Source organism: Colletotrichum spaethianum, assembly GCF_022836535.1.
Source record: "Colletotrichum spaethianum MAFF 239500 DNA, contig27, whole genome shotgun sequence".
In the NCBI taxonomy this organism is placed as follows: domain Eukaryota; kingdom Fungi; phylum Ascomycota; class Sordariomycetes; order Glomerellales; family Glomerellaceae; genus Colletotrichum; species Colletotrichum spaethianum.
Window position 1 is genome coordinate 126,718 of NW_026054797.1, and position 16,410 is coordinate 143,127.

General features: G+C 54.2%; 7 protein-coding genes across 7 annotated transcripts; 3 read left to right on the forward strand and 4 right to left on the reverse strand.

Moving 5' to 3' along the window:
* Positions 1-788: 788 nt before the first annotated feature.
* ColSpa_09204 (putative bolA-like protein) lies at positions 789-2,864 on the forward strand (the record flags this gene model as incomplete). The annotated part of the gene is made up of 4 exons (XM_049275416.1): positions 789-1,225; positions 1,277-1,390; positions 1,437-1,571; positions 1,751-2,864. The coding sequence occupies 4 exons, from the start codon at positions 789-791 to the stop codon at positions 2,862-2,864; spliced, it is 1,800 nt and encodes a 599-aa protein (XP_049131373.1).
* A 673-nt stretch (positions 2,865-3,537) lies between these two features.
* Positions 3,538-4,294, forward strand: ColSpa_09205 (Ras GTPase-activating-like protein rng2; the record flags this gene model as incomplete). Its single annotated transcript, XM_049275417.1, has 2 exons — positions 3,538-4,127; positions 4,198-4,294. 2 exons carry the CDS (start codon positions 3,538-3,540, stop codon positions 4,292-4,294), a joined length of 687 nt encoding a protein of 228 aa, XP_049131374.1.
* A 667-nt stretch (positions 4,295-4,961) lies between these two features.
* On the reverse strand, positions 4,962-5,489 carry ColSpa_09206 (uncharacterized protein; the record flags this gene model as incomplete). Its single annotated transcript, XM_049275418.1, has 1 exon — positions 4,962-5,489. The coding sequence occupies one exon, from the start codon at positions 5,487-5,489 to the stop codon at positions 4,962-4,964; it is 528 nt and encodes a 175-aa protein (XP_049131375.1).
* Positions 5,490-7,367: 1,878 nt separating this feature from the next.
* On the reverse strand, positions 7,368-8,712 carry ColSpa_09207 (thioredoxin-like protein Clot; the record flags this gene model as incomplete). The annotated part of the gene is made up of 2 exons (XM_049275419.1): positions 7,368-8,060; positions 8,131-8,712. 2 exons carry the CDS (start codon positions 8,710-8,712, stop codon positions 7,368-7,370), a joined length of 1,275 nt encoding a protein of 424 aa, XP_049131376.1.
* Positions 8,713-9,164: 452 nt separating this feature from the next.
* ColSpa_09208 (uncharacterized protein) lies at positions 9,165-9,617 on the reverse strand (the record flags this gene model as incomplete). The annotated part of the gene is made up of 1 exon (XM_049275420.1): positions 9,165-9,617. One exon carries the CDS (start codon positions 9,615-9,617, stop codon positions 9,165-9,167), a length of 453 nt encoding a protein of 150 aa, XP_049131377.1.
* Positions 9,618-11,316: 1,699 nt separating this feature from the next.
* Positions 11,317-12,441, reverse strand: ColSpa_09209 (golgi apparatus membrane protein TVP38; the record flags this gene model as incomplete). The annotated part of the gene is made up of 4 exons (XM_049275421.1): positions 11,317-11,727; positions 11,783-11,895; positions 11,957-12,124; positions 12,333-12,441. The coding sequence occupies 4 exons, from the start codon at positions 12,439-12,441 to the stop codon at positions 11,317-11,319; spliced, it is 801 nt and encodes a 266-aa protein (XP_049131378.1).
* A 3,020-nt stretch (positions 12,442-15,461) lies between these two features.
* Positions 15,462-15,753, forward strand: ColSpa_09210 (uncharacterized protein; the record flags this gene model as incomplete). The annotated part of the gene is made up of 2 exons (XM_049275422.1): positions 15,462-15,692; positions 15,730-15,753. The coding sequence occupies 2 exons, from the start codon at positions 15,462-15,464 to the stop codon at positions 15,751-15,753; spliced, it is 255 nt and encodes an 84-aa protein (XP_049131379.1).
* Positions 15,754-16,410: the final 657 nt, after the last annotated feature.

A 16,410-nucleotide genomic window follows, 5' to 3' on the forward strand; every position in this document is an offset into this window, starting at 1 on the left:
TATCCCGCCGAACATGGAGTCGCCAGAAACACTAGATGAGTGCCCGTTCCAGTCCTGCCCCGAAGACGAGAATACTTCACCTGAAGAGGTCCTGAGCCACGCAAGTCCAATGATTCAGATCCTCATTACCATGTAAAACTAGTAGGCAGATAGCCTCGACACCCAATGCATAATGCTAATGGAAGGAACGGATAGAGGCCCTTTTGAAAAAGGAGATGAAAACATCTTCACGTATTCAAGGGGGCGGTGAGAAAGCCAAGTAGTTCCAGTCTATCAAGGGATCAAATGATTGGCTGAGCTCAACTACCTTCCACTTATGAGTGCTTGTGTGTCTAGAACATGGCCAAACCTTCTTTTGTTTATTTATTCTATATGTATTTTTTCTATTCCAGCTTCTTAACTGTACGGGAGGGCTTTGGCCCACTCTCAGACAAGGCAGCTCACACAGGATTGGCTGAACTTTGCTTCCAGCTGAGCTGAAATGCTCGCTGCGCGTCACTAGTGAGACAGCTGAAAACAGCGCCTGATTGGTCATTCTCATGCCAATCCGGATAGTCAGCTCGCCACGATTCTTTCAGCTGTGATATCGAGAGTAAAAGATGAAATTTGAAGTTATTATGGATTTGCTAAGGACGATGCTATGATGCACGTCTTTGGAATTGCCAGTATCTTATAAATGATGGCAACATTGGCCGCCTTCTAAAACCAGAGCTCTAAGCTTCTCTCCAACCTCAGCTCATACCATATACCAACATTCTTGCCTGTCTGATTCACGATTGATTATCAAGATGACTGAAAATCTTCCCCCACTGCCAATACCTACGGCACCTGTAGTGTCGCCCCTCAATACCTCTATACGCGCCGCCTATGCCAAGGCCTGTCTCGACACCTACCTTCGGGCAAAGCTCTCAGCCGAAGACCCCACCAGAAACCCAAATGACACTTTGCCTCCACCTGAAAAAGTCACCAAGACCGTTGCTGACGGTGCTTGGGAGAAGACCAAAGACTATGCCGGAGACGTTTGCATCGTTGGCGCTGGTGTCTCAGGTCTCTACGTTGCCATGATGTTGAAGTACCTTGGCATCAAAAATGTGGACATATTGGAGGCTTCCAACAAAGTGGGCGGACGTTGCTACACCTACTCATTCCCGGGCAATCCTAGTTGCAAGCACAATTACTACGATGTTGGTGCGATGAGAATCCCAGACATCCCGACCATGAAGTCGTAAGTCACTTGGAATCCGAGTCTTACTCAATGCTAATTTAATATGATCAGCACTCTCAAGCTTATCGAAATTCTCGACATGGAGGATAACAAGCAAGAATACGTGTACAATTTGAGCTATGATTTGCCTCACATGTATAATTACAACCATATGTCCAAGCCAGAGTATGTACAAGTTCCCACAATGGAATCATGTGCTAAGCCAAGCCAGCGGATCGAAATACGAAGACGCCATCAAGGACATTGTCAACAAACTTAGTGTGGACTTCCACGGTGAATTCAGAAGACTCACGGATGGCGATGATGACAACTATTCGACCAGGTCTTGGCTCATGATTAAAAAGGGGTGGGTAACTTGCTAAGATGATACATCACGCAACGTTTAAAACTATTGTCTGGCCGGATACTAACGCAACGCTCAGGTTGAGTTATGACGAAACAGAGTGTGGTGAAAATGCCGATACGTGAGTCATCCCGGACATGCTGGTACAATCTACCCGTGAGCTAAAAACTACCAAAAACCAGTTCCACTGGCTTGTTTGATCAAGCGTTTGTCGAGTCCTTATGTGACTACAGCGACTTTCAGCTTGCGAAGGAGAAGCCCTGGTATCGCATTGATCAGGGGATGGCTACTGTTCCCGAAGCCATGTCGAAATACCTGTCCAGTAAGACTGGGAAGTTCAAGGATGGATCCCCGATCATCAATGTGACTTTCAACGCCCCAGTCGTCGCGATGGGTATGAAGGGGAACAAGATTGAGGTTACACGAACTGATGAATGCGGCAAAACACCCCAATCCAAGAACTACGATATGGTATTCAACACTACCGCTATGGCACCCTTGCAGAGAATGGATCTTTCGAAACTCGGACTGGGACATGATATTCTCTTGGGCATCCGAGCCTTGAGCTATGACCGCGCTAGCAAAGTTGCCATCAAGTTCAAGAGTCGCTGGTGGAAGAGCATGTATAAGAAAAAGGGCGACGTGGGCGGCATCTCCGGTACCGACCTGCCCATCAGCAACGTCGTCTATCCTTCCTGGGACGATGGTACGGACGAGGAAGGAAATGACTACCCAGCGGTGCTCATGGTGTCTTACAGCTGGGCGCAAGACGCGACGCGTATCGGCGCTCTGATTCCCGACTACACCAAGGTTACCCCGAGCCAAGATGATCCCATCGTAACCCTCTGCCTCAAGGACCTTGTTCTTCTGTGGGCAGAGCAAGATGATCCGCCAAGCCTTGAGTTCTTGCAGGATCAGTATGTGGCGCACCACGCATGGGCCTGGTCCCATGATCAGTACACTGGAGGCGCCTTCGCGCTTTTTGGACCAGGGCAGTTCAAACATCTCTACCCCAAATTCCATCAGATCTTTTGCGACAAAAAGTTCATTATGTGTGGCGAAGCCCTTAGCGCCCATCATGCATGGATCTCTGGCGCACTTGACAGCGCCTATGTTGCCGTCCATAGATGGCTTCTGGCCATCGGCAGGGAGGATCTGTGTAAGGAGCTGGAAAGGTCCTATTTCGGACCAGGTGAGAACAAGAATGTGGAGGAATTGGACAAGAATCTTGCGGAGTGGGCCGTGAAGTTAAGTGGTGCTAAAGAACCAGAACACAAAGTTGGGTCGTTGTGGTAGAGCATTTTATGAAAGTTGTTGGCTCAGGTCCAAAGTTGAAGAGTTTTTGAGCCCTGTTTAAAACAATCTGACTAAACAATTTGTCAAGGCAGTGTTCAGTGAAAACCAAAGCGGAGTGGTGCCGGTTACGTCGAGTTTGTTGTCAAGTATCCAAAGGGTCTCCACCAGGGAACCGATATTCATGTAATATTCCATGTGCCAACGAGACACATTGCAATAAAAGCTCTCTGCAGCACCACTCAGAGAGTCACAAGAAGAGGAAATTAAAAACCCTTCGCTTCTTCATCTTGGTGCTTCACAGCCCGCTTTACGGGATAGAAGTGTAGATGGAAGGATTGTCACCCGTGGAATCAAGCCATCCCGGTGGGAGGCAATCGTTCCTTCCCAAACATATAAACCAGCCCTGGCGCTCCTTCTCTTTTATCCATTCTTGTAAACGGCTGATATCAAATCCAGACAAACCCACCCTTCCTGTTCAAGAGAAGGGAGAAGAGTACTCCGCAACAAAAACCTTGCCGTGAGGTCTTTCACTCACTTCTTCCAAAGGTCACCCAAGACCATCGCGACAATTCCTTGCTTAACTCCCCTCCTCTACCCGCAAAGCATAGCTTGCCGCACCACCTTACCCCAAGACACACCCTCACAAACGAAAACAAACAACAAGAGCAACAAAATGGACGATGAGGGCTTCCTTAAGGATTACGAGCCAAAGAAATGCCCCCTTTGCTTCCGGGGCCTCCGCAAGACCAAGCTCCGACAGATACCATGCGGCCACACCATCTGCAACAACTGCGTTGCCGAAAGCTTCCGTTATATCATCAAGCAAAGGTTCTTTAGCAGGCCGTACTGCCATCACCCTATAGCCTGCTGGCACCCGTTCCCAGACGAATGGGCCAAGGAGCTCCTCCGTCCTGGCGAGTGGACCAGGTACCGCGACCTAGCCGATGAGCATCGGGAGAAGGAGTCCAGGACGGCCGTCTATTGCCCCAATCTGGAATGCAACAGCTATATCTCCGTTCGCCGCCGTGTCAAGACCCAAGGAATCGCCAAGTGCACCTGTGGTGGCAAAACGTGCATACTCTGCCTCGAGAAGGCCCATGAGGGTGAGACCTGCCAGGTGGCCATGGAGAGGCGGAAGGCCCAAGGTGTCATCGACATAATCCAGGAGGAGCAAACCCTCAAGACTATGGCGCGCATGGGTTGCAAGCTCTGTCCCGACTGTGGAATGGTCATCGAGAAGGACCAAGGTTGCGACAGTATGAGGTTGGTCACCTTTTGGGGAATGAGAGCATTCATTCTCTGAGGGTTTCGCTGACTGTCTTTGTTTGTTCAGGTGCGAGGTATGTGATAAGCCGTTCGAGTGGAGTCTGGAGCCCGAATTCGGCGCGTCTACGGACAAGGTTGTGAAGACGGCAAGCAAGCACATCTGATTCGGGCACATGATACGAAACGATAGTTGGGTTGTTTCTCGAAACTCAGCCTGCGGTGTCTTGAGAACTGGGTCCAGATTTGGGGACAGTTACCATTGGGATAGGGGATTCATGGCAGCATTGGGCGTAGGTGGGTTGACACGGACAATGTAATCATGCGAGCAAAGCGGGCTTTATTAAGCCTAATTGGCAGAGGTCCATTCAATAGCAACTTTGAGACATCTCTGAGCTCGTGTTTCGTAATGAGATAAGAGAGAGATTTCTTGTGAGACCTTTAGCATGTATGGATCTGCGAATAACTGGGATACTAGGTCGGTTGCGTGATATGTCACCGTGAGCACCAGTGTATGTATGGGCCCCATCACGTCGGTTCCTCACTTCATATGACGGAAAGTGCATGCTTCTACGAAGTCATGGTCAAGCTGCGAGCCTTGCACTTAGATCGTCATCAACGGGTTTGAATGTAGAAAAAGAAGCGTATTAATTGGTAGAAGTACCAGTAAGAGAAGTATCAACGATGCCCAAAGTCCCTGTCCAAACCCCTGCCCCGATCCAGACTATGCTCTGTCCTTCAAAGACGCCTCTCGATGCAACCATATACCCGGAAAGCCAAGAAAATCACACCATCCCTCCCCGATGCTGGAACAATGCAAATGCGGCCCCAGCCTTAGTTGCACTGGTCGCCAACCAGCACAAAGAATCCGCCGCGCTCCGACGCCGTGAAGGCGACGTTGATGTCCTTGTCCACGCCGGCGTCGTTGGCAATCTCGAACTCGAAGCTGAGGCTCTCGCGGCACTGGAAGCTGTTGATGAACTGCACGGTCTCCTCGACCACGGCGTCGTTGGCGACCTTGAGCGGCCCGAAGGAGCCGACGAGGCTGCCCGGGGCGTCGCCGCCGAGAGCGCGGACGTCGAGGCGCGCGAGGTCGCCGCCGCCTTGGTCGATGGGGAAGCCCTGGCCGAAGGCGCCGATGAGCTGGCAGGGGCCCGCGGTGGTGGGGCCGACGGGGAAGGTGAGGACCTTGGTCACGACGGTGCCGGAGGCGAGGTCGGCGACGCCGAAGTTGAGGTCCGTGGCGGGGACGATGCGGCAGTTGGGGTTGGGGGCTGCGTAGCGACGGGCGGAGGGGGTGGTGCGCGCGGAGGCCGAGGCGGCGGCGGCGAGGGCGGCGAGGACGATGTTTGTGAGCTGCATTGTGATGGTTTTGGGGGTGTTTTGAGACGAGGATGGCCCGAGATAGTTCTTGAGAGTTGGGAAGTCGATGTAGAGTGACTTGAGTTGTTTGTTAAGCTGAGGAGGTGGTTGAGGCTGTTGGTGTTGATGGAGATGATGAGAAGAAGGCACTTTGAAGACGAGGAGAACGTCCTGTTATATACGCAAGTCTCATCTCAGATTCTTCAGAGAAAGCCTTCGTAAAGTCCATCGTGATGTGTCGAAGGATGTCAGCTCAGCTACTGCTGCGCCCGTGATCTTACCCGAGCGAAGTTCAGAGACACACATATCACAGTTGTGGCAGAGCTCCCAGTTTCGAGTATCGTAAAACAAACCTCCACGAGGCAAGTTGTCACCCGCTAGCCCATCGCGCGACTCCGCCCTCCACGAGAATGCCCGAGAAAGCCTTTCTGGAAGGATTTAGTCGTGCAGCCAAAACTCAGCCTTACGGGAATCTTGATGAGGTGGGTTCCTCTCCCCAGTGTCCGCCGAGTTAGAAGACAAGCTAAAGGAACGGCGCCCCGTCAGCAACATGGTCCGGGCTCGGTGGGAACCTGCTCAGCCCTGCTCAGCTTAGCTCAAAAAGTCTCACCGCGCAACGGGGAAAATCTGACGAACACCGCGGTGAGCTGAGCTTACCTCCCGTGCGGCGGATTGTGCTCATTGGGCAGACAAAAGAAGGGGAAGGATTGAAGGTGCTGCAGTAGTCCTGCTGTTCCCCGGGTTTTCCACTTTCTAAATATAGGAGAAGCACTGCTCCAGCAGAGGAAGGATTTAGCCTCGTTATGACAGGTCCGTGATGGGCAAGACGCAGTCGACGTGCATCATGGGCTCGGCTTACCAAGACTCGTCTGCAGTGTCGAAAGGCGCGAGGGATCGTGCCCGATTGGACAGAGGCGCGCGGGGCGGAGCAGCTGTTGCATCCTTCTGTCCTGAAAGACGCGATGTAGGATCTGAGCCGGTGACGATGTCTTCAAGCCTATTGTACGTGATAGACACGGCCAAGCTAGAAGTATGCCGCGATGATGTTAAGACATTTACCCTCGGCGGAGGCCAGCATCTGAAAGAAGCCTGGTCCAAGCTGAGGATGTCGTTGTCGACATATCTGCGTCGAGGACTCGCCGACGCCCATACGAGTCGTCGAGGGAAAATTTGCCTCTCCTTTCAGTATTGTTTGCTGATCAAGCTGTCTTTGTCCTGGGATCTTCGACTGGGCGCTGCGTGTAGTGGTCCAGAGGATCGAAATGGCGCCCGAGTGAGGCCGACAACCGTTCGTCCTGGCACCCCGGAAATTCATGAATATCGGATGAGTTTGGCGGGCGGAAATTACTTATCCTACCAGTCCCTTGTGTGGCGACTTTAGAGTCAACGGGCGAGGCGAGGTTATTCGCTGACGGATTGTGTCTCATCTCATGGATGGGATGAACAGTGGGCGCAAAGTTGGCGCCTCGCTCGTGTCGATCAAAACCTTCTTCATGCTCATGTCTGGAGGCGCGTAAAGATCCAACCTAAAAAAGTCATCACCAAAAGGACTAAGGAGCAACAGGGCTGGGTATGAAAGCAATACAGAATCCAAGTCTTCGGCATGGTCTTCGCCTCGCGGGCAAGGCGCGCACCCGCCAGCTGGCTGACCAAATGCAGGTGCTGTCAATGCTGAAGAATGCAGGTATCATTGAAGCGGCTATGCTATCTTCAGTCCACAAGAATAAACACTATTTGGCAGCTGCCCATGTTCATCCGCCCACGACGCAGCCTAGCTTGGATCCCATTACGGGCGAGATCTCAACCCCAATTATCCGGGCGTGTGCGGTTTACAGGCCGCACCGACCCGTCGATGACCCAAAAGAAGGCTCGGCGCTCCTAGGCGCGCTCTTGCTGCTCGCTCAGCTTGCTCATCTGGCTCGCCATGCTCAGGCCGGTGCCCTTCCTCGTCTCCAGCGCCTTCGACCACCTCTTGTTCTCGTGCGCAGGGGCCTTCCCGGTGCCCGTGAGGCCCAGCACCTCCATCAACTCGGGGATCTCGGCGTGGTCCCGCGTGGAGCGCATGCGGTGGCACCAGGTGACCCTCTTCTCCTCGGGCTCGAAGTCGTCGTCGCCCTCGCCGTCGATGCCGTCCTGGCTATCGATGCTGTTCTTTTTCGAGGTCATGGCCTCCTCGATCTGCCGCTCGGCGTACGGCGTCGAGACCTCCGTGACGAGCTCCACGGGCTCGAAGAGAAACTCCCCGCCGACCTGTCTGTGGTCGCCAGACTTGGTGGCCAGCCCGGCCTTGACCTGCTTGAGCCCCTGGAAGACACTCTCCGCGGCGGACTTGAGCATGGACTTGCGCATGTAGGCCGGCCGCGTCCCCAGTGCGAGGGTGCGCGTCATGCCCAGGGTGTCGAACAGGCGTCTCGTGGGATCGGTGTACACGGGGAACGGGCAGCCCGTCTCCTGGAGGTACATGTCAATCAGGCCCGGGTTGCCGCAGCCGACGACGGCGATAAACGTGCTCATAGGAAGACCCAGCAGGGCGTCGGGGGTGATGGATTCGGAGAGGGTGCGTAGGAATTCCTGGCAGTTCTTGGCGGGAGTTAGCAACAGTCAGGTCCGCAGGGAGAGCGGGCGGGCAAAGCAAACTTACGCCGCAGAAGAAGTGGCGGACGAAGATGACAAGGACTCGTCTCGCGACGTTGCGACCGCTGTATAAGCTCTTGAAGGAGTGGCTCTTTCCATGGCGGTCCAGCACGACGTAGTCCTCGATCTTTTTGAGGACCTGGGGCGTAGGGAGGTCGTTGTTGGTCTGGATCTCACCCTCGAAGTCGGCGGGTTTCGTGTTGTCGATTTCCACCGAGGTGTCCCTGGTGTCGTCGCCTGCACGCTGCGTCGTGGAGGTCCTGGGCGATCTCGTGCTCGTGGTTGTGGCGGTATTGGGCGGCTGTACCGACGGGTCGGTTGGGTTGAGACCCTCCTTGGCATCTATTGAGGCCGGCCTTGGGGGAAGATTGGGGCTCGGCTCGTCGCCTGTTGCATCGTGACCGTTCGGCGGGGATGCTCCGTTCGCGATGTTTTTGGGCTTGGGCTCCGAAGCAACCTCCGTGGTCGTGGCAGTGGGATCTGTCGTCTCCGTGGAGATCGTTGCAGGCTTGGCGTCGCCGTTCGTTGGGGCGGGATCAGGATTGGCGGTGGTGGCCGCGGCGGGAGAAGCTGACGGCACGGCAGCCATGACGTCGCAATTCGGGTGGGTTCCGGCGATGTTGGTTCGGGACCTGTGATTTCGAGACGCGCGCGCGGGCAGTGGGTGGTGGCCGGTTTCTGCGTTGTCTGGTACTCAGGCTCGATTAAGTAGGCGCATGCGAAAGATGAATGGAAAAATTGGGTTTCGAGAGGGAGGACGAGACGACAGGTGGTCTTGAAGGAGGCGCAGCAGCTGTCAGTGGCCGGGATGGGATTCGTAACGTGGATAATTGAGGTGCTAAGAAACGGCGGCGGGAGGGGGGCGGACGGCCGATGGAGATGAGAAAGAGGCGGGCCGTGAATCAGGTTCTCTCAGCTGTGTCGCTGCTGCTGCCGACAGGTGCACCAAGCCTGGGCCGGGGGGGTACGCCAGGCTTGCCAGGTTCTCTGCCCACTTGCACCTTGAACATCCAATAGTGGCGGCACTACAGAGTAATTACACTACGAGAGCACAGCACCCAGCGGCACGCCGTTTTTGCGCGCGACCTGCGGTTGGTTGGCGATTGCAAGGGTCCAGCGAGGGAGCGAGGAAAACAGGATGCAGACGATGCGAACGCCACCACCGAGCGATACCAAATCGAGACGGGGATTGACGCCAGAGTGGGAAACTGGGAATGCATAGTTGGGCAACTTGGGCAAATTTGCCGAGTGGCATTCGAAGATGCCTCTGCCCAAGTCGCCCAGGTCCCCTGGCTCCTGAGCCTGTGTTACAAAGTCGCGAAATGTTTGATGTGGGACGCGCACGCGGGTTCTTGGGATGGATTTCTTGGGAGTCCACGGTTCGCCCATGGCTGCTTCAAACACTATCGAAGCCTTTGGACCTATGGATCTTTGCTGGAGGCCGCCGACCGTATCCTCCCAGGTACGCGTTGTTTCATCCGCGTATGAGGTCATGGTGGAGGGCCAAGGCGTTTGTGCTCATTAAACTACGCAGCGCATTCGCGTGGTCGCCAACTGTATTTGAGCCTCATCAAACGGTGTCAAACGTTGGAATAGGGGCTTGGAGAACTGGTTGGTGTTTTCTTTCTCTATCAAAAGCCGATGAGGACCCCTGTACCTACAGATATGTGAGGCTCGCGGCTAGCGGTAGTCCGATCAACCATTATGCTACTCTTCTCACCATGAGATGTGAGAATTCCTATACCGGCCAAGTGGTGGTACTATATTCAAATACATGCCCCTCACAACCAATTGGCCTCTATCCACAACACCCCTCCTCAGCCAAGCGAGGTCATTTCTACCTTCATTTCCCCGGAATGAAGGATAGGCGAGCCAACGGCAAATCCAAGCCATCGACGTACCTAGCCCCGGTACGAATACGTGCTGCGGGCAATTTTTCTGGGCACGGGCTATTTTTACATACTGCGGCCCCCATCATTGCCGCCATACCCCCGTCTGTCCTGGCCTCGCCCGTCTAGACCACCAGCAGCCCAGTGAAGAACCCTCGGGCATACTGGACCCGGCAGTACTGCGCGCTCCACTGTCCCCTAGGGCACAGCGAGCTCAGTGCCCGGGGGTGGGGCCTAGCGCGCTGTAGGCAGCCTCTATTCGTTCTTTGCTGCCCCATGGATTGACCGATTCGGACAGTCAAGGGTCGCTTAGGAAGATCCCCCCAAATGCACGGCCCGCATCTTGCAGTCGCTTGGCTCATGCTTCCTCTCCTTCATTCCACCTTGGAAGCAACGAGTCGTGCACCTCAACAACGACACACCTCGACTCGATTCGCTCGACGGAACCTGTCAACCATGCATCCCCCAAAGCAGCTGAGGGAATCTCTTCGGAACCGCCATTTTCCCCCAGGTGCTAGCGGAAGCACCGGCACAAAGGTGTCCAACAGGGTGCACCCTGAACCACGGGGGTGCTAAACAATCATCCAGCGTCTAGATTCGCAAGATTCGCCTCCATCCCTTTCCAGCCAAACCTTCCTGACACTCATCCGTGCTGGTGGTGTACAGTGAGATAATTCGTCCCTCTGGCATACACCTCGCAGTTTTTAGCGGGCAGAAAGCAGACCCATTCGGGCAAACCCGCCGAGTTTGACTGCAGAGAGTTATTGGGGTGGCTGCTACCACCTGCTCGGCCTCAACTCAGTCTGACGGCCTTCCACCAACACGTCTTTCCCTAGACGTTCCTCTCGAAATCATCGCGAAGGAGCAGCCCAACGGGTTTGGACGGCCGTATCTTTTCCTGGCTGCCATATTCGGGTTTGAACTCGGACAACCCATTGGATGGTAGTGGCGACATGTCCACTTTCTGTTGGCTTTTCCATCAGCTTCACATGTGTTCGATTGATCACGACGTGCATGCCATTTTGCTGTTCTGCATCGACCTTGCCGGTCACGAAAGCCACCAGAATCACCCAGGGCGGTCATTGCGACTCTCGTTCAATCGTCGTGTCTTGTTCCTTGAACGAAAAGTAGTTGTTGGGAACCAATGTCGACCAGCTCATGTTTATCTCCAACGCTATAATGCGCATGCCAACGCCAACGCCAAAGAAAACGATCCCATAACCACGTGTTTCCGTCCCTTTATATCCGTCATGGCCAGATGGGCCAGATGTCCACCCATGCGCTTTTCCCCCAGCCTACAGCCTTCAAATCCATTGTGGGTATCCTGGTCTGTCTGTTCTCGTGGCGGCGGGCTGGAGATAACCCATTTCGGTCTCGACCACGTCGACCTCCGCCTTCCGCTGCTCCACCAAATCCCGCTGCGCCCTTCTTTCGCTCTGCTCCCGTAACAAAGTCTTCTTGACGCTCCGCATCTTGATGTAAATGTATACCGCCAAGGCAATGGTCAAAACGGCCGTGAGGCCGAAAACGACGTTCTTGATGGTGCTGTTCTGCTGCTTCTGAACAAGGAGAACACCGAGGTACACCAGAATGATCTGTTTCGGCAGCGTCAAAAACGTCGACACTGCAAAGTGCCAGAACTTGACATCGCAGGTCGAGAACACCGCCGTCGAGAAATGCGACGGAATGACGGAAAAGCGGATAATGAAGACAATCTGTGAGCGGTTAGCGATCACTTCCTCCTGCCATCAAAACTCAACGAAAACGTACCCAGAAACCCCCATCACGGGTTAACCGCGCCAAAGCACCATAGTTGAGATTTGTCCTCTCCAGCTTGTGGGCCTTTCGTCGCAGCGTGTACTTGAACGCGAACCACGTTCCAACTGTTTCATAAGTCAGCTCAACTGCCATCGGCAAAAAGAACACAAAAAAAAGGCTTCTTACTCTCTCCCAGAAAGGTACCCGCGGCAACGATGGCGAAGCCAATCCACAGACCATACACCGCACCGCACAGAACCGCCACGATCTCGTGGCCGAAAAGAGGCGGAAATGAGATCAACACCAGAATGGCGATCGGAATCAGGAAGCCTGCCGGTAATGATCGGACCTTTTCTGAGAAGGGTCGCAGTTTCTGCAGTCGCGCAACGTCAGCACATCGGCTCCGTCAACACTTTGAAGGGCGATACTGACCTCGACAACTTCGTCATGATGAAGACTGATAAACACAGTGGCTATGATGATGGCAACGCCCAAGAGATGGAATGCTGCACGGGTCTCGTCAGTAACGGCGTTCTATATGGGCTGGGTCGATCGCTCGTACGGATATACTTGGGCGTGAAGAAGATCTTCTTCCAGTTCAGGGGACGGTACTCGGTCTCCTCCTCCTCTTCTTTCCGTTCTCCGGTCCTGGCCATTTCGACGTCGGGCATGATAGGAATAGCCGTCGACTGTTGGTGGTCGGTATCTGATTGTTGGACGATTCGACTCCAACGTCCACGAGAAGAGATGCGATTCCCGGCCATTTTGATAAGAATGAGTGTTAAGGGGGAAAAAGGCGATCATCATGTAGGGAGATGGCGGGATCTGAAATCAATGCGAAACCGGAAAGCGGAACGCACAGCCACCAAACATCGGCCAAGAGAGGCAATAGTCAGTGCTGCGGTCCAGAATTTCGTCGAGTCGTAGGCGCAGCACAGCCGGGTCTCTCCCTGAACCAGGCCTTGCGGGCCTCGTCGTGCACGCTGGGCAGCGGGAGTATCCCCCGCGTCTGGTTCGGGCGCGGGGGCATGGATTCACCCCGGAAACCAGGAGACCCAGGGAGGGCTCTCTGCCCCTCTCTACGGTGGGAAATTCACGTCGTGTCTTGTGTGAGTGCTGTTTCGCGCACGGTAACGTATCATGACACATACGACCAACGCGAATGGGGCACAGGGCGGCGGCCTTTTGGTGTTTCAACCCTGGGCCGATCACCGAGCCGCCGGAGATCAATAATAGCCCGCCGATACCATTTCCCCTCCACCGTGCCGCCGCCTTGTTTTCGACCGCCAACTCTCACCCAACGACTCGGCCATGCTCGGCTTGTTTCTTAGGTCTGGTTATATAGGAAGTTAACCTTGCGAGAGGGCGCGTCGGTACCTAGGGTCATCAGTGTGATCCCGTTTCGACGGAGACTTTCTCTGCCCTTCCGCTCGACAAGAATGGCCCCTCGGCGTTTGCTATACCTTTCGCTCAGATTTGCAGCGACAGGAAACTCTATCACCTGGACCCCAATGCCATTGTTCAGCATTGATCCTTGATATCGAGGCAAGAAGCTTTTCGGGGGCGCCGGCGGGAACGGGGAGCTTTACTGACGCGGGACCTGGCGATCATGGCCGCGGTGGACTGCAGTACCCATTCCAGCTAGAAGCGTGGCCTCCTTGTTAATGAAATCCACCTTCAGGCGCATCAGGAAGTTGGAAGAATGGGATCATGGGCGAAGTGCTTTGGGTAGCAGCGGCTCTGCTCCTCGAGGCACATTTTAGACTCTCAAGAGGCCGCGTGTGCGGCGCGCCTGAGCTCCTCCGGTTGGGTGTGCGGTCGGTCCTTGGCGACTTACACCTAGCGGGCCCCCCCCTCCCCCCCCCCCACTTCAGCGTTGGAGTGAAGTTACTCTGGCGGACTGCCAATGCGCAGCTGGCGGATGAGCCCTCAACGTACGATTCCCCATCTTGCCCATGGCGTCCAAGGAAGAGTTCACCAACTGTGCGTCACGACTGTTCAACCATCCTTCGCCATGCCTTGGTGTGTCAAAGACGTCACGGCCTTGATGTTGATGGCATAGATCTGGAGCTAATGAGTCTGATCTGTGTGCTGTCAGAGACTGAAGCCTAAACAGTATGCCAAGCAGCAGGAACTCGTCCCAGAGATCCGCGGTTCGGGATACCTTGGCTCGTTGCGGCATCCGTGGTTTGCATGACCCATGTGTCGTTACAGACATACGAGCCTTCGCTGCACAGAAGCAGCGCTGCAGCAATACTTGCTGAGGCCACATCGACGTCCGGCCGATGCCCTTCTTTTGCTCATCCGGACGCAGGGCTCGACTGCTATGCGCGACCATCTGCAGCCTGCAAGCTGCCATGAACAACGCCACCGGACGCCAAGAACATCTGGGGCCCGGTCAGGGAGGGCATGGACGTGCAGCGGGCCGCTCTCCTAGCGCCGCCGTTTCCCTCCCGTCGTTGCCATTGGTGAAAGCTTTTTCGTGCAACCTTTCGAGCGGCGGGTGCCCACGTTCTTGGCGTAATTAGCGGGGCAAGGCAAACTAGCGAGCTGTCCGGCCCCAACCCCAATATGATACATCGACTCCTTCCCTAAAGAACGTCGAGTCGAGGAGATTATGGACGGCTTGCTCCTCTGGCCCCCAAACACCGTGGAATGGGATGTTGAGAATAATTAGTAATAACCAAGTATGTCGAAGCTCTCACCACATCTCTGCTGTTCGTGTTCACCGTACTCGCGGACCACCATGTGCTAGTTTCTCGTACTCATCGTCTTGAACGTTTTGGCGTCTCTGACCAGGCTCCCTGTCGATCAAGCCTTGGCCTCTTTCCGCTTTCAGAGCTGTGTTTCTCCGCCAGACTCGCCTTACAGCGCAGATCCTTCCGGAATCGATGACCGCTGCAGTTGGCGGCGCGACTCGCAGGCCATGATATTTGTTGGCCGGGAGCTCTCCCCTAAGCCATCCCTTTATCCTGCCGTTTCCGGCAATGGGAACTATAGTTCAGAATTGTTGTCTTGGTAGCTGGGCAAAGCGTAAGTGGCTAATCAAACGATTGTCTTAGGCAACGAGTCAACATCCAGTCCTGAAAGCCAATGTAAACGACGTGTGCTCAGTGCAATGTCTCGACGGAGATCGACGAGCCAAGAGTGCCAGGCAGAATCCTCAAGAAAGCTGCCAAACCAAGCAGATGTAATGACGGGTTGCCACATTGGTCGAGACAAACTATCCAGTGATTTGAAGCAAGCTTATTGAAGTGGAATTAAGTGGAATTTGGTGGAGGAGTATACCATGGTCTGACCCACTGGTTGTGTATATCACTTCCAATGAGGTGCATCAGACAAGGCCTCGAGGCATTTTCCTGGCTGCGGTGATCACAGGTTTCCAGCTCGAGTTGCAAACCGCTCTCGTAAGATCTTCAACTCTGGCTTGCGGATCATTTCAACGAAGAACGCGAAGGGAGACGAGAGCGGCTTCCGTACGATCTCACTTGGTATAACCAGAGGTAATGAGCTATTCAAAGGCCACCGGAAAAGTTATAAAAGGCCGGCGTCGAGGACCTCGTTTAACACCGTACTCGCACAATTACAGCAATCATCATTATCGCACGCAGCATCCCATAAGCCCTTACAACTGAGATCAATTGCAAATCCCTCCCTCGTCTTGAGATTCTGACAGCACCTACGTATCAAAATGCACTTCTCCAAGACCATCCTCTCTGCCGTCACATTGGCCCTCTCTGCAGCCGTCATCGCCAGCCCTGTCGCCGAGCCGGTGGCTGAGCCGGTGGCCGAGCAGCAGCAGCAGCACGAGGGCCGCGAGCTGTCGGCCGAGTCCATCGAGTTCATCAAGCGGGCCCTCCTCGAAGACCGCCAGGGGTGGACGTGCTCTTTTCTGGGCGGCGATCAGGGGTGTCAGGTGAAGGTACGTATGAGCATTATGACAAAAATGAATTATCCAGTTCCTCCTCCTCGGCCCCTGGTGATGGAAAGCAAAAGGGTTGAGCTGCTATGGTACCGCTGATTGCTGACTTTGGTTTCGGGACTGTAGTGCTTCCTGTTGAAGGGGACTGGCGGATACTGCGCGAAGAAGTAAGTTCTGTGTCTAAGCTGTTAGTTCTAGAGTGATTGGCTGCTAACAAGACCTCAGTGTTTGTACTTGTCACTGAAGAAGTGGTCTACTCGGTTGGAAGACCGTGTGGAGGAGGAAAAAGAACGTTGGGGGTGGAGATTGTATCCCTCCTAGAATAACTCTAGGACGATTAACAAACTTTGAGGGATACGAGAAGAAGGAGGCGGGGATAAAAGAGAAGATGGAGGAAGGAGACAGACTTGGGGTACTCTTTGGTGCTGTTTTCATTCGTTGATTGCTCCGGAATGTCTTGTTCCTGAGACAGAAGCTTTTGGGTTGCTAAGTGGAAGTCATGCTACCTTGGTAACCCTGATTTATATTCTTAGGAAGCCCACGTTCTTCACTCAAGACTTGCCTTACGGAAACGGCTGACACTCAGTCTTTTTTTAAGCTCTGGTTGTCCCTTGCTAGTACACAGTGGTGATCTCCGAAAGCACAGGAGTAGCCCTACGAGATGGCACATCTGTCGGAGATACCATGAGCACACCACCTATCAAAGCCCCTTCTTCTC